This window comes from Lissotriton vulgaris, chromosome 7, assembly GCF_964263255.1.
Source record: "Lissotriton vulgaris chromosome 7, aLisVul1.2, whole genome shotgun sequence".
NCBI classification, from domain to species: Eukaryota; Metazoa; Chordata; class Amphibia; order Caudata; family Salamandridae; genus Lissotriton; species Lissotriton vulgaris.
Genome location: NC_141695.1, coordinates 640,461,860 through 640,477,141, shown reverse-complemented (window position 1 = coordinate 640,477,141; position 15,282 = coordinate 640,461,860). Strand labels below are relative to the sequence as shown.

Genomic DNA, 15,282 nt, shown 5'->3' with positions numbered 1-15,282 from the left:
AAGGTGATTTTTTAAATTGTGGCTAACTTCACAAATCCAAAATGTACGTCTTCCCGGCTGGAGCCTGGTCAGTCCCTATGCTCCCAACTGAGTGACTTCTTTGAGGAGAAGATTTGCATAATTAGGTCTAATTTGTCAGGGGTGAATAATGCTCTGGGAGGTTTGTAACTCGGAGACACAGCCAGTTTAATAGCTCATTTGACATTGTCAACTTTTTTGTTGCCATCCTTTGTGAATTGAAGGTCTGGGTCCCCAATGGATCACATACCTCCTCACATTTTGAAGTCTATCTCTGACAATATTGCTCCAATGTATCAGGATTTATTTGCTATCTCCTTCCACTCAGGTGTACTACCTGATGACTAGAAAACAGCTAATGTGATCCAATTATTAAAAAGGCTGATGCCGATCTTGAATTCTTAGCAAACTTTAGGCCAATCTCGCTGCTTCCAGTAGCCTCAAAGGTGTTTTTGGAGGAGTTGGTAAACCAGCAACTCACCACCTTTCTGACAGAGAATATCCGACTTCCGTCCTCTCAATCAGGGTTCAGAGCCTGCCACAGCACCAAGACCACATTATTAGAGATCTCCGAGTCCATTCAGTTTAGTTTGGATTCTGACGTCAATTTGGCTCTGGCACTGTTGGACCTGTCAGCACAATTTGATATTGTGGATCATAACATCTGACTACACATGTTAGAGCATCTGGGAGTAACAGGTCCTGTACTGAGCTTGCTGGGCTCCTTCCTTCAAGGATATGAGCAGGTGGTATGTATGAACCCATATGCCGCAGGAAAAAAATTGTTAAAGTGGGGGAGTCACAAGGCTCCTCCCATAGTACCACTCTCTTCAACATTTACATGCCTCCTTTGTCATATTTGAGGGAATACTATAATAACATCAAGATCATCTTATGCACAGATGATACCCAGCTCCTGCTAGCGTATGATTGGGATCCTGCTGAGGTGAGGGTTGCTTTTGCCAGCTGAATGGTGGCACTGCTCGACTAGCTGAAGACCAACAGATTGCAGTGCAAACTTGATAGGACGTAAGTCTTATTGTTAGGGCGGAATCTCCCTCCAGGTTGGGTTGGTTCCCCAGTGTTTCCTATCCGCCACTCTGGCGGTGGCTAGAAATCAAAGTGTGATGTTTAATGCCCACCTCTCGTCTGGGGCACAGGTGTCAGAAGTGGTGAAATCCTGTTTCTGGATTTTTCGCATGTTGAAGAAGTGCCTTCTATTGCTTCCCCATGAGGCCCAAGTTACTGTGGTCAGGTCACTGATTAGATCTAGGCTGGATTATGCCAATGTCCAGTACTTTGGCCTACCGGAATACCTAACCCAGTGATTACAGCTTATGCAGAATATGGCAGTCCCTTTACTCTTGAAAATTCTGAAATGTACCTCGGTGTCACTGTTTCGGGAAAGCCTTCATTGGCTGCCAGTTTGTCAATGCATAAGGTATAAAACACTGACCCAAGCGCACCAATTCCTCCCCAATAGGGGACCTATGTACCTGAATAAACACATTGAGGCATCCAGCTCTGGAAGGCTTTTGTGTTCTAGTTCTGCGGGTCTTATTGTGGTTCCCTATTTTCAGGAACAAAGAAGGGGAGGCTCCTATTTCACTGTTAAAGCAGCAAACCTGTGGAATAAACTGCCTGAATACTTGGGATTTATCTCTGAGGAAGCTAAATTCAAAAAGGAACTGAACACATTCCAGTCTAGACTCTAGTAATGAGTGTGGGCAGACAAATCTCTGTTTAAAGCCCTTTTAGATGCTTAAAAGTTCAGGGACACTCCCCCGAGTAGCCGTGTGCTATAGAAAATATCTCATTCATTAATTCATTCGCTATAACATTATATCGGAATGTACTTGCCAGCCTCCATCACCTCGCCACGAGCAGATTGCCCTCACTAGAGCAGCAACCTGGGTGATGGGACTAAAAGCCAAGTCTTGGACACACAGCGTTAGGTGGGCGATCGTGCTGAGCTGTCAGACCTGCCTGAGGACGGAATACCTTGAGATATGAGCAGCTCTCAGCACCCTCTCCCTCTCTTCAGCAGTGGCCTGACATACTTGCTTCTGGAAGCAAGAGGCTTGTATGAGATCCTTAGCTGGGACTTTGTCAACGGGGTCCACTGGGGCCTCTCTCACCTGGCTTGATTTCTTTTAAATGGTTTATCATGCCTTCGAACTCTGTGAGGCATGGGTTCCTCACGTTCACCAATCACTTTCAACTCCAATTTTCTATAACCCTCTCCTTCCAAATGACCATCTTCATCTGATTCGTCCCTCCCTCCTCACATGCTGGACAGACTCCCACTTGGTCTACTCACAGTCCACTATCATGCTACTGGGTGAGATACTGGCTTTTGTGGGAATGGCAACACATCTCCAAGGCTCCTCCCCCTTCTCCATCTATAGTGTCATTTCTTTTCTGTCATTCTAGTCCCTCACTTCCATCTATCCTGACGCCACTTATTTCTTTGAGGGGGACTTTGGTGGTGGTATAAAAAGCTACACAAATAATCAACATACCAGAATCTATCTGTGCATCTGAGTGCCTGGAAGATGGATGGTGAAAACATTCTATACTACAATAAAGCCAGCATTCACGAAAACATTCAGTACATTTGGAGCTGAAGTAAACCCCCTTTTTAAATTAAAAAAAAGACGAAAAGGCCTGCACAATCGATTTTTAATGAAAGGAATAGTGTCTTTTATCTGTCATTGTCCTTCCTGTGGAGACAAAGGGCTTTGGAAAATGTTATAAATGCAAGAAACCTTCTCTCCATCCGTCTGCACGTGAGGGGTCGTATACACTTCTAACCTTCAGCATCTCAGCTGCTGCCCCTGCCTACTAGCGTCTGCTTAACACTGCTGGCATCCGCTGCACAGCAGCTTTCACCCAGCCCACATCTCAGTAAACATGGCGACTGCAGCTGCCTCCTCTTCTGACTGCCTCCTGATCTTTCCACCCCCTCACATAGGTTTTCAGTTTGTTTTGCTTCCTACACCCTGTGCAACCTTTAATTATCCACAGGCATCAAGTAGGCTTGTTCACAGGAATCCGTACATTCACTAGACAATTTCCTCATCTTAGTGTTTAAATGTGTTCATGGGAGTTTCAATCCTTACATTATCTGACTCTTCTCTGGCTACAGCTCACCATTTACAAACCCTTTCTCCCAAAACTGTCCCACCTCAAGATTCAGATCTCCTTCCTGCGGAATGTCCTCCCCTTGGCACCCCTAAGCTGGTGCCACATTCAGGAAGATGCTCAAAAAACACCTGTTCCATCTTGAAATGTCTCACATCTCCACCACTGAAGCTACACGTGCTGGGTGCATTCTGGTCAGTGCCTGGATTTGGAACTGTATTAGCTTTTTATACTGTTTTTGGCTCACACCAGCAACAGAAAGTACGTTTTTTTGAGTGGTCACGAGTAAAGAACTTTTTCAGCACCACAGCTAGGTAAATCTAAACATGAAAATAGTGCAGGACTCGATGCACCTTACTCGTGAGCTCCTTCTGGAGCCGAGAGTCTTTAATGGAGGCAGTAAACTTCAAGGCACCCTGTGCTCACACTGTGCACTTACACTTTGGTCCTCCTCCTCAAGACTACAACAACGCTAATGACAATAATGGTTGGCTCAAGCAAACATACAACACTCTGATACATCAACTAGAAATGCAGAAAGAAATACATAGGACATTGTTTAAATTGTTGCACCCTCAAGAATAAAGAAAGTTATGACACACTTGCCTGATTTGAGGTAGTATTTTAATATCTATCACAATGGAAGGAAATGACACGTACCTAAAAATGAAAATGAAGAGCATCAGAAGCATACAGAAAGTAGCTACGTTGTCCATGGTCTTCATGAGAACAAGAAGTTGGCGTTGCAGCGCGGGCATGAACCGGACCAGCTTCAGGACCCGCATGAGACGGAACGTTCGCAGAACCGACAGTCCACCACCCTGCTGTCCCACTATCTCCCAAACACTGAAGAGAAAAGAGACATAAGAGACAGACGACCAGAAAGGTGGGTTCAGTGCAGAAGAAATTAAAATGTGTCCAGCAGAGTATTAGGATAATGGCCAAGAAATCTAAGACTGGATAAGGGAAGTGAAAAGGAGTATTAGGACAGAGTAGAGGTGGGAAAAGTAAAACAAGATGGGGGAGAAATAAAAAAGACTGCGAATAAAGCAGCTATCGAGAGAAGACAACTTACATAACAAAGAATGGAATGCATAATAATTAAACATTCATGTGCATGCCTACTATAAATGGCCAGTAAAAGGAAAATACATTTTTCAAGGGAAAACAGACTCAAATGATTTGGAGAGGAGTAGGTGGTTAGCTTGTTGAAGTTTAATGGATGTAGGATGATACCCCCAGAAAGGTATACGCGACACACCAAAACTGAATCTCCATTTCAGAAATCTACATTTCCTATACGAAAACTCTGTGGTTCTCGCTGCTTCTGGCTGCACACTGATGAGCAGTTAAATAATAATCAGTATGCTCAGTGCATGAAGCCTTGGTAGGTTTAAGGTGATGCTCCTTGACCTCAAACCTGAACAGATACTAACACAGAAATCCAAAAGGTCTTTGGTCACTGGTGCACAGGGGAGGACATCTGTGTCCTTTAGTTTGAGGAACACCCTTACCAATTACAATTCATGAAAACAAAGTTTTTCTAGTTCAAATTAAGTTTTTATATTGCATCTTTTACTCTAGATCAATGGTATGGTTCTAGAATATGGGGTACGAATACAATCTAACATACTATTTGTGTCCTATATATAATTACCAAAAATATTGCTCCTTTGGAGTTAATAGTAAATCTACACCCAATGGGTCAATGTTTTTATAAACAAAATCTAGGCCACAATACTTATGTAAGATGATATTTCTGTTCACGATATTCTGACATACAACCACCCCAGTAACTCTCGGTGCACTTGAGATCCACCAAGGTATGTAGCAGGATAAGTTATAATACACCTTTTTGTGTGGTCTTCTCAAGTGTATTGTGTTTTTCTAGACCTGGGTTGCTGGCATGTTGGATCGTTGAGCAGTGAGCAGTTCCCTAACACCTCTCACTGTATGTGCTGTTGTGATATATATATATATATCTTTCTTTTGGACTTTGGGAGAGTCGAGCGTAACATATATATATATATATATATATATATATATATATATATATATATATATATATATATATATATATATATATATATATATATATATATTTAGGTTTCGTCTGCACAGCGTGAAATCTTTTGTATTCAATATATTTTAAAAGGGGGCTCTTATCAGTTCCCATGCTGAATTACTGTGTTCATTCGCTTTTGTGTGGAACCTTTTTTGGTGTTAATTTCTCCTGGATGCACACATTTATGATACTTCTACTAAAGCTGTTCACACTGTTAAATCCCCATTCACTGTCAAGATAAGATCTCTTCCTACGGAAAAGGCAAACAGCTTCTAACAGTATGGTGGAATGCTTGCATTTTATTACTTAGTTGTGTAAAGCAGATACTTTATCCTTAGAACGTTTGTGGCATTTCCTATTCATGCCTCAGTACCTTTCTCTGCACTTTGTAAGCATTATAGGATTGATTTTTTTCAATTTAACCTATTTGGTCATTATAATCAAATTCTAAATGATATAATAAACATTGCATTTAAAAATAAAGTTAATATACAAGAGCTATGCTATATTTTCCTACTAAACAGGCAGCCACATGTGCAGTTAACTTGGGGACAACAGGGTCATGATTTGAGGGGTGGAGCAGGTGCAGTGGTACCGGGGGCAAAAACTCTAGGGACCACAGTAAACCCAGATTATTGCTACAATTTACTACTAAACCCAGACCCAAAATGAATCAGATCTCCACTAAACACATAATATTGCTATATTTGTCTAGTAAAGATGCAGTCACAATTGCAGTTGCCTTGCAGTTAAAAGGGACTTGATTTGAATGGTGCAGCATGTGCAGTGGTACCGGGGCCAAAAACTCTAGGGACCACACTAAACCCAGATTATTGCTACAATTTACTACTAAACAAACAGTCACACGTGCAGTTATCTAGCAGGCAATAGTTTAATGAGTTAAATAGTGCAAAAGGTGCATTAGCACTAGGGCCAAAGACTCTAGGCACCTCACTAAACACCGAAAATAGCTATATTTTACTACTTAAAAGGCAGTCACAAGTGCAGTTATCTCGCAAGGACAGGGTGATTAATTGAATGGTGCAACGGGTGCAGTGGCACCAGGCCGAAAAGTTGTCAGAACTCCACTAAACACATAATATTGCTATACTTTACAACTAAACAGGCAGTCACAAGTGCAGTTATCTAGCAAGCGCGCAGGTCATGATTTCAATAGTGCAGCAGATGCCTTGACATCAGGACCAAAAGCTCCAGGCACCACACTAATCACTGATTATGGCTATATTTTTACAACTAAACAGGCAGCCACAAGTGCAGGTATCTTTCATGGTCATGATTTGAACAGTGCAGCAGGTGCAGTGGCACTGGGCACAAAAGTTGTCAGAACTCCTCTAAACACTAAATATTGCTTTTTTTTAATACTATACAGATAGATGGAATTGCAGTTATCTTTAAGGTAAAAGGGCATTGATTTGAATGGTGCAGCAGCCGCAGTGGCACTGGGTCCAAAAGCTCTAGGGACCCCACTAAACGCAGAATATTGCTATATTCTACCACTAAACAAGCAGTCACAAGTGCAGTTACCTTGCAGCCAACAGGGTAATGTTTTCAATGGTGCTGCAGGTGTAGTGGTACTGGGGCCAGAAGTTGTCAGAACTCCTCCAAAATCCAAATATTGGTATATTTACCTACTAAGGGCCTTGTTATGGTTTGATTCTCAGTCATGGGCCTCTTGTGTGATGCTGGCATGTCAATGCCCCCCATTTCTGAAGGTTTTAAAGTGGGCCCCTCAGCTGTGAGCCTTGCTGCCCAAATGCCTTAGTTGTAATAGCCCCATTTATGGGATATGAAAGTCCTGAAACTGTGAAGGTTTCAAGGCCTCAGATGTATGGGTCCTACACAGTGTTCTTTTAGATGTCAGACCCTTGTGTGAGGGTTTTGATATGTGCTCCAAGACATCATGGCTTTGGGAAGGATTGGCCAGATGTGAAGGCCTCACTGATGGCCCCTCAGCTATGGAAATCTGGTCAATGTTTTTTTGTTGTCAATGCCATTGCCAGTGTCCCTCAGATGACAGGGTTGTAAGGCATGTTCTGTTTACATGAGGGTCTCTGTGCCCCTTAGGTGTGAGATTTCTGTCCAGGTCCACTAACCATTAGGGTCTCAGGCAAACCTCCTCAAAAAGTCCTGTATCCCTAAGGACACCTCATATTTGAAGGTCTCAATCACTGCATTTCGGAAACAATTAATCATGAGGGTCAGAAACCTTTTAAATGAGAGCCACTTGAAACCTAAGCACATCCCTCCAGCATTTTAGGCTCCTTTGTCTGGAAAAACTTGTGACTCTGATAATGTTTAGGAATTTTGGACTTGAGTTAGACTTTGGAGAACATTATTTGCTCCACCAGGGCGATGGAATAATATACTCGTTTTAACAAGTTTTTAAACAAAATCCCAAAGTAGGATTTTGTTTTTGAAAAGACAAAAGCGAATAAGCCCCACACCATCGGAGTTTTCTCCCATGGTGTGGAGGTCATTTAACTCTTTCGCTGCGGCTGCTATTCTGCCGCAGCGCTAAGGGGCGGGACGGTTCCGTCACCAGCATGGGAAGGGTTAAAAGTTTTTACTGTTCCTTACCGCCATGTTTTCAACTAAGGAAGGGAGAGTAAAAACTGGCCATTTGATCACCACTCTAAAGTCTGTAGTTGAATGGCCAAACCTCTGATGGCCCTTACTCCGTCAGGCCATCAGAGGAGTATGGCAGAAACGAATACAGAGTAGTCTCCATCGCTGACATACTAAAGCTCCGCCTGATTGTAAAAATCAGCTTCAGTTTGGTGCAGAGGGTACTTTGTCACTGTTGCAATGGAATACTCTCTCCGACATACTCTAAATCAGCCTCTTCATGAGTTCACTTAAAATAAAACTATTGGTATTCAAAAATACAGATGTCTGAGAGGAAAAAGAGAGAGAGGAGAAGGAAAGGGATTGAAAAACAGTGGAAAAGAGAAAACGAGAAACATACCAAGATAGTGAAGGTAAATGGCTAGGCCGACTGAGGAATATTGTGAGGGTCTGTCCAAAAGAGTATGGACCAGGTAAACAGACGAGAGAGAAAGAGCGTGTTTGAGCTATTGAAAGATTGCAAGAGCAATGCAAGTAATAATAGAGAGAATGAGATAGAAAAATGTCAAGGTCTAGAGAGCGAGATAGAGATGATCAGAGAGAAAAACAGCATAAGAGATTCAGAAGGAGACAGAAACAGATGGAGAGAAAGAGAAACCGAAAGTGGGAGAGAAAGAGGCAGTGATAGGGGAGGAGATAAAACAATAACAAGCATTTGCAATGCAATCGGTCTCGCCTTTGGACCTTATATGTATTTAGCTATGCAGCACATTAGCCTGTGTGCTGAAACATCTACTGTTCTTTAACATGGAGGGAAAGTAAGCACCAAACTACGTTAAACACCAGGCATGGGAGCATACGGAGAGAAATATTGCCTTTCAGCAGGCATTGCTATAGTCCAAAGCTCTGTTTTAAATATAAAATCAGGGCCTTCGGTGGTCATGTCACTGAATATACAAGATTAGAAATAAATATTATTGTCTATGGGTGCTCATGGTAGACAATTTCTATGGACTGGAATCTAGAGAATGCTACAGTAATTCTGGTATTTTACTGACCTCTGCTGGTCGTTTTCTATCAAGAAAGTTAAATAGAGGTAGTTGCCAGAAAAATTAAAAATAGAAAGTCCCTCTGCATAATGCAATTATGGTATTTTACTGACCTCTACTGGTCATTTTCTATCAAGACAGTTAAATAGAGGCATTTGAACAAGGAGAAATTAATTCTGGTATCTTACTGACCTCTACTGGTCGTTTTCTATCAAGACATTTAAATAGAGGCAGTTGAACAGAAAAAAAGTCCCTAAGTGGAAGCAGACAAGTCCTAGGGCTGATCTCCAGAGCTCACAAAGTACATACACCTATAAGAATATACTAAAGTATATACAAGAGGTCTTGAATGCTCGACCTAAAAAAAAAGGGGTAAAAGAAGGAACATTTAAGAGCATTTGAATCTAGCAAAGGTGAGTGAGAAAGGCAGAGGGAAAGGGGCAGAGAGAAGAAGAGAGGGACAGAATGGGAGAAGAAGTGCAACAGAGAGAGAGAGAGAGAGAAACCATAAAACAACAAGAGAGCAATAGCTAGCCAGAAAGCAAGCAATAAAGAGAGGACTAAAGAGGGAACGAAAGAGAGCGAGAGAGAGGATAGATACTAAAAGGAGAAAACTTTATGATAAGTGATCAAATAATACAATTGCATCATGTGAACTAGTATGGAAACAAACAGAATATTCCAAAGCAAGACACTGCAACTGATTATATGCAAGACCTGATATAATGGGAACACGTGTTTGGCCTTTAGCTGTAATAACATGGAGGGATGGGACTTGGGTGTACCTGATAACCACGATGATGCCATCAAAGATATTGTAGGGGTTCTTGATGTAGCCGAAAGGGCCGTACACCAGCAGCTTCAGCAGCATTTCCAGCGCGAAGAGACTGGTGAAGACGATGTTGCTGATCTCCAGGGCATTGGTGAGCTCGTCCGGCTGTGAGAGGACAGAGAGGGCAGTCAGTGCGGGCACTTTTATACACGCACACAGTGAAAAGACACGGCCTGTCACAGAGGTGGCTGACTGGGCGATTTATGGACAATTGTCATTCCATGTCATACACTACACGCTGTGTGCTCTTGGGCACCCTTTACTTCCTTCTGTTTCATAAAAAAAAAAACGTTATAAAAACATTGATAATAAACAGCAACAGGAAAATACTGCACCCTGCATAACAAAAACAGAAATATTTCTAATAAGTTTGACGTCTGCTTCTGGCGCCACGAGGTAGGGGCTTGTATTTACCTGGTTTAAAGCACATTAGAGAGCGCTACAGACAAGGGAAAGCATCTCGGTGGACAATGCTCGGGGACCAGAAATGCACAATTAACAGGATTCGTCTTTCATCTCGGTGTAATTGGCTGAGGCCATTTTAAAGAATGTGAGAGATCACACCTGTGAGGCAGCTGTGAATCATCCCATCCGCCTCCTTGATTGGTTTTCTGAATGGCTCCGATGTCTAATTTTGTATGAATTTACGGCAGAAATGATCAAACTTGCACTTCTTAGGAAATATATCGTAAAACGAATATAAAAACACAGTCTCACAGTGAGCAAAATACCGGAGACCCCCAATGTGAACCCCGCACATGCGATGGCACTCTTGGGGCTGATGCCCCGGGGGCACGCGGCGAGCACCCTGCCTCGGGCCGTGGGTGACTATACACTGCTAGCTGGCAGTGAGCTCAAACACGGAGCCCGCAGTGAGCCGAATGCCACGACGCTCTCACTGACCTTAGTCCCAGCGGTTACTCAGGAGCCCAATACCGCAGGCCGACAGTGAGTTTAAACCACGGAGCCCGCAGTGAGCCGAATGCCACAACGCTCTCACTGACCTTAGTCCCAGAGGTTACTCAGGAGCCCAATACCACAGGCCGACAGTGAGTTCAAACCATAAGTTGACAGCGAGTTCTTGGAGCCGCAGTTAACTAAATGGCAGAAGATTCACAGTGAGCTGCGTGCAACAGACCTCGGCCACATTGAACTGAATTCCACAGTGAGGTCAACACCGTAGACAACACTGAGTTCAAACAGTGAGTCCGCAGTGAGTTCAGTGCTTCAGAGCTCACAGTAAACTTAATACCAGAGATATTCAGTCACACAGTACCACAGGCTGATGAGGAGTTCAAGCCATTTGCTGACAGTGAGTTTAATCCACAGAGCCCACAGTGAGCTCAGTGCTTCCGTCCTCAGAGCTCACAGTGAGCTCAGTGCCTCAGAGCCCACAGTGAGTTCAGTGTCTTAGAGCTCACAGTGAGCTCAGTGCCTCAGAGCTCACAGTGAGCTCAGTGCCTCAGAGCCCACAGTGAGTTCAGTGCCTCAGAGCCCACAGTGAGTTCAGTGCCTCAGAGCTCACAGTGAGCTCAGTGCCTCAGAGCCCACAGTGAGTTCAGTGCCTCAGAGCTCACAGTGAGCTCAGTGCCTCAGTCCTCAGAGCTCACAGTGAGCTCAGTGCCTCAGTCCTCAGAGCTCACAGTGAGCTCAGTGCCTCAGTCCTCAGAGCTCACAGTGAGATCAGTGCCTCAGTCCTCAGAGCTCACAGTGAGATCAGTGCCTCAGAGCTCACAGTGAAATTAATGCCTCAGGATCCTGAGTGAGCTCGGTACTGCAGGCCAAACCAATAAACTAGCAGAGTTCAGAGAAGGGAGCCCTCGGTGAGTTCAGGGCCACACAGCTCACAGTAAACGTAATGCCAGAGGGTACTCAGGGGGACCAGAACCACAGGTCCATAGAACCCAGCTCGACACAGCCTGCAGTGTGCTTAACACCACAAACCACACAGCACACTCATTGCAACAGTGCCCACAGTGACGACAATGCATAATTTCCACAAAAGCCACAACAAGCTAGGGAGCAAAGACTGAACTCCTGATCAGAGAATGATAGAGAACTTAATACTACTGAAAGACAGAGTCCAAACCCCAGAATACTTCAGACCCACTTAGTGTGTTTTATACAAAAGAAATCGCAGCAAGGCTATACCATATGTCTCTCACAGACCCACCATGGCCTACCACATACGTCACAACATGTGGAATACTGGAGGACAGACAGGGATTCTCTGTAACATCCCAACAGAAAGCTCAAGACCACACAACGAATAGTGAGCACAGCACCATTGTCCTCACAGTGAGAACACTCCTACAGAACACAGATCGCATAATGAACACAATACCACAGAGCAGGTAGCGAGCTCAGTTCTGCACATCAACCACAGCGTCTGTGCAGATAACAGTGAGATCAACGTATCAATCAGGTCAGCTGTGAGTTGATGCCACATATACCACAGTGAGCTGAATACTAGTGAGAATACAGTGACTTTAATACCAGCGAATCCATAGTCAGCTTAATATTACAGAGCCAAACAGTGAGCTCAATACCACAGATCCACAGCAAGCGCTATACCACAGAGCTAACCGTAAGCTCGGTACCACAGCAAGCTCTATACCACAGAGCTAACAGTGAGCTCAGTACCACAGATCCACAGAAAGCTCTATACCACAGAGCTAACATTGAGCTCGGTACCACAGCAAGCTCTATACCAGAGAGCTAACAGTGAGCTCGGCACCACAGCAAGCTCTATACCAGAGAGCTAACAGTGAGCTCGGTACGACAGCAAGCTCTATACCACAGAGCTAACAGTGAGCTCGGTACCACAGATCTGCAGCAAGCTCCATACCACAGAGCTAGCAGTGAGCTTGGTACCACAGATCCGCAGCAAATTCCAAACCACAGATACAGCAGTGAGCTTGGTACCACAGATCCGCGAAAGCTCCAAACCACAGAGCTAACAGTGAGCTCAATACCACAGATCTGCAGCAAGCTCCATACCACAGAGCTAACAGTGAGCTCGGTACCACCAATCCGCAGCAAGCACCATACCACAGAGCTAACAGGGGGCTCACTACCACAGATCCGCAGCATGCACCATTCCACAGAGCTAACTGTGGGCTCGGTACCACACATCCGCAGCAAGCTCCATACCACAGAGCTAACAATGGGCTTGGTACCACAGATCCGCAGCAAGCTCCATACCACAGAGCTAACAGTGAGCTCGGTACCACAGCAAGCTCTATACCACAGAGCTAAGAGGGCGCTCGGTACCACAGATCCGCAGCAAGCTCCATACCACAGAGCTAACAGGGAACTCAGTACCCCAGATCCACAGCAAGCACCATACCACAGAGCTAACAGGGGGCTCGGTACCACAGATACGCAGCAAACTCCAAACCACAGAGATAGCAGTGAGCTTGGTACCACAGATCCACGAAAGCTCCAAACCACAGAGCTAACAGTGAGCTCTGTACCACAGATCCACAGCAAGCTCCATACCACAGAGCTAACAGTGAACTCAGTACCCCAGATCCACAGCAAGCACCATACCACAGAGCTAACAGGGGCTTGGTACCACAGATCCGCAGCAAGCTCCATACCACAGAGCTAACAGTGAGCTCGGTACCACAGATCCGCAGCAAACTCCAAACCACAGATATAGCAGTGAGCTTGATACCACAGATCTGCAAAAGCTCCAAACCACAGAGCTAACAGTGAGCTCGATACCACAGATCTGCAGCAAGCTCCATACCACAGAGCTAACAGTGAGCTTGGTACCACCAATCCGCAGCAAGCACCATACCACAGAGCTAACAGTGAGCTCGGTACCACCGATCTGCAGCAAGCACCATACCACAGAGCTAACAGGGGGCTCGCTAGCACAGATCCACAGAAAGCTCCATACCACAGAGCTAACAGTGAACTCAGTACCCCAGATCCACAGCAAGTTCCATACCACAGAGCTAACAGTGAGGTCGGTACAACAGATCCGCAGCAAGCTCCATACCACAGAGCTAAAAGTGAGCTCGGTACCACAGATCCGCGAAAGCTCCAAACCACAGAGCTAACAGTGAGCTCGATACCACAGATCTGCAGCAAGCTCCATACCACAGAGCTAACAGTGAGCTCGGTACCACCAATCCGCAGCAAGCACCATACCACAGAGCTAACAGTGAGCTCGGTACCACCGATCTGCAGCAAGCACCATACCACAGAGCTAACAGGGGGCTCGCTAGCACAGATCCACAGAAAGCTCCATACCACAGAGCTAACAGTGAACTCAGTACCCCAGATCCACAGCAAGCACCATACCACAGAGCTAACAGGGGGCTCGGTACCACAGATCCGCAGCAAACTCTAAACCACAGAGATAGCAGTGAGCTTGGTACCACAGATCCGCGAAAGCTCCAAACCACAGAGCTAACAGTGAGCTCTGTACCACAGATCCACAGCAAGCTCCATACCACATAGCTAACAGTGAACTCAGTACCCCAGATCCACAGCAAGCACGATACCACAGAGCTAACAGGGGGCTCAGTACCACAGATCCGCAGCAAGCTCCATACCACAGAGCTAACAGTGCGCTCGGTACCACAGATCCGCAGCAAACTCCAAACCACAGAGATAGCAGTGAGCTTGGTACCACAGATCCGCGAAAGCTCCAAACCACAGAGCTAACAGTGAGCTCGGTACCACCGATCCGCAGCAAGCACCATACCACAGAGCTAACAGAGGACTCGCTAGCACAGATCCACAGCAAGCTCCATACCACAGAGCTAACAGTGAACTCAGTACCCCAGATCTACAGAAAGCACCATACCACAGAGCTAACAGGGGGCTCGGTACCACAGATCCGCAGCAAACTCCAAACTACAGAGATAGCAGTGAGCTTGGTACCACAGATCCACGAAAGCTCCAAACCACAGAGCTAACAGTGAGCTCTGTACCACAGATCCACAGCAAGTTCCATACCACAGAGCTAACAGTGAGGTCGGTACAACAGATCCGCAGCAAGCTCCATACCACAGAGCTAACAGTGAGCTCGGTACCACAGATCCGCGAAAGCTCCAAACCACAGAGCTAACAGTGAGCTCTGTACCACAGATCCACAGCAAGCTCCATGCCACAGAGCTAACAGTGAACTCAGTACCCCAGATCCACAGCAAGCACCATACCACAGAGCTAACAGGGGGCTCGGTACCACAGATCCGCAGCAAGCTCTATACCACAGAGCTAACAGTGAGCTCGGTACCACAGATCCACAGCAAGTTCCATACCACAGAGCAAACAGTGAGCTCGGTACCACAGATCCACTGCAAGCTCCCTCGATACCAGGAAATAGAACAGGCTATGAATTCGTGTAAAACGCTACAGGCACCACAGAAGGGCCTCTGATCCGGAGACACAGCCTTTCAGAATTAAAGTAACTGCAAGTTGCCCACTGACAGGTTCCAGGGCGCAGATCCCACTGTCTCAGTGAGCCCCAAGTGAGCTTGACGCCCAAGAGCAATTTCAGTCCCCAAGAAGGATAGTGACGGTAAGTACCACAAAGCTTGCAGTGAATTCAATAAAACAGGGCGGTAAGT

At 45.3% G+C, this 15,282-nt stretch overlaps 1 protein-coding gene across 1 annotated transcript in view; it reads right to left on the bottom strand.

The window, feature by feature from the left end:
- Positions 1–15,282, bottom strand: part of CACNA1G (calcium voltage-gated channel subunit alpha1 G) — a 787,437-nt gene that overhangs the window by 442,882 nt on the left and 329,273 nt on the right. Inside the window, exons 9-10 of the mRNA XM_086930846.1 lie at positions 9,648–9,799; positions 3,823–4,008 (exon numbers count right to left, since the gene is read on the bottom strand). Coding sequence (XP_086786972.1) covers positions 3,823–4,008; positions 9,648–9,799 — 338 coding nt within the window. The remainder of the gene's footprint in view (positions 1–3,822; positions 4,009–9,647; positions 9,800–15,282) is intronic.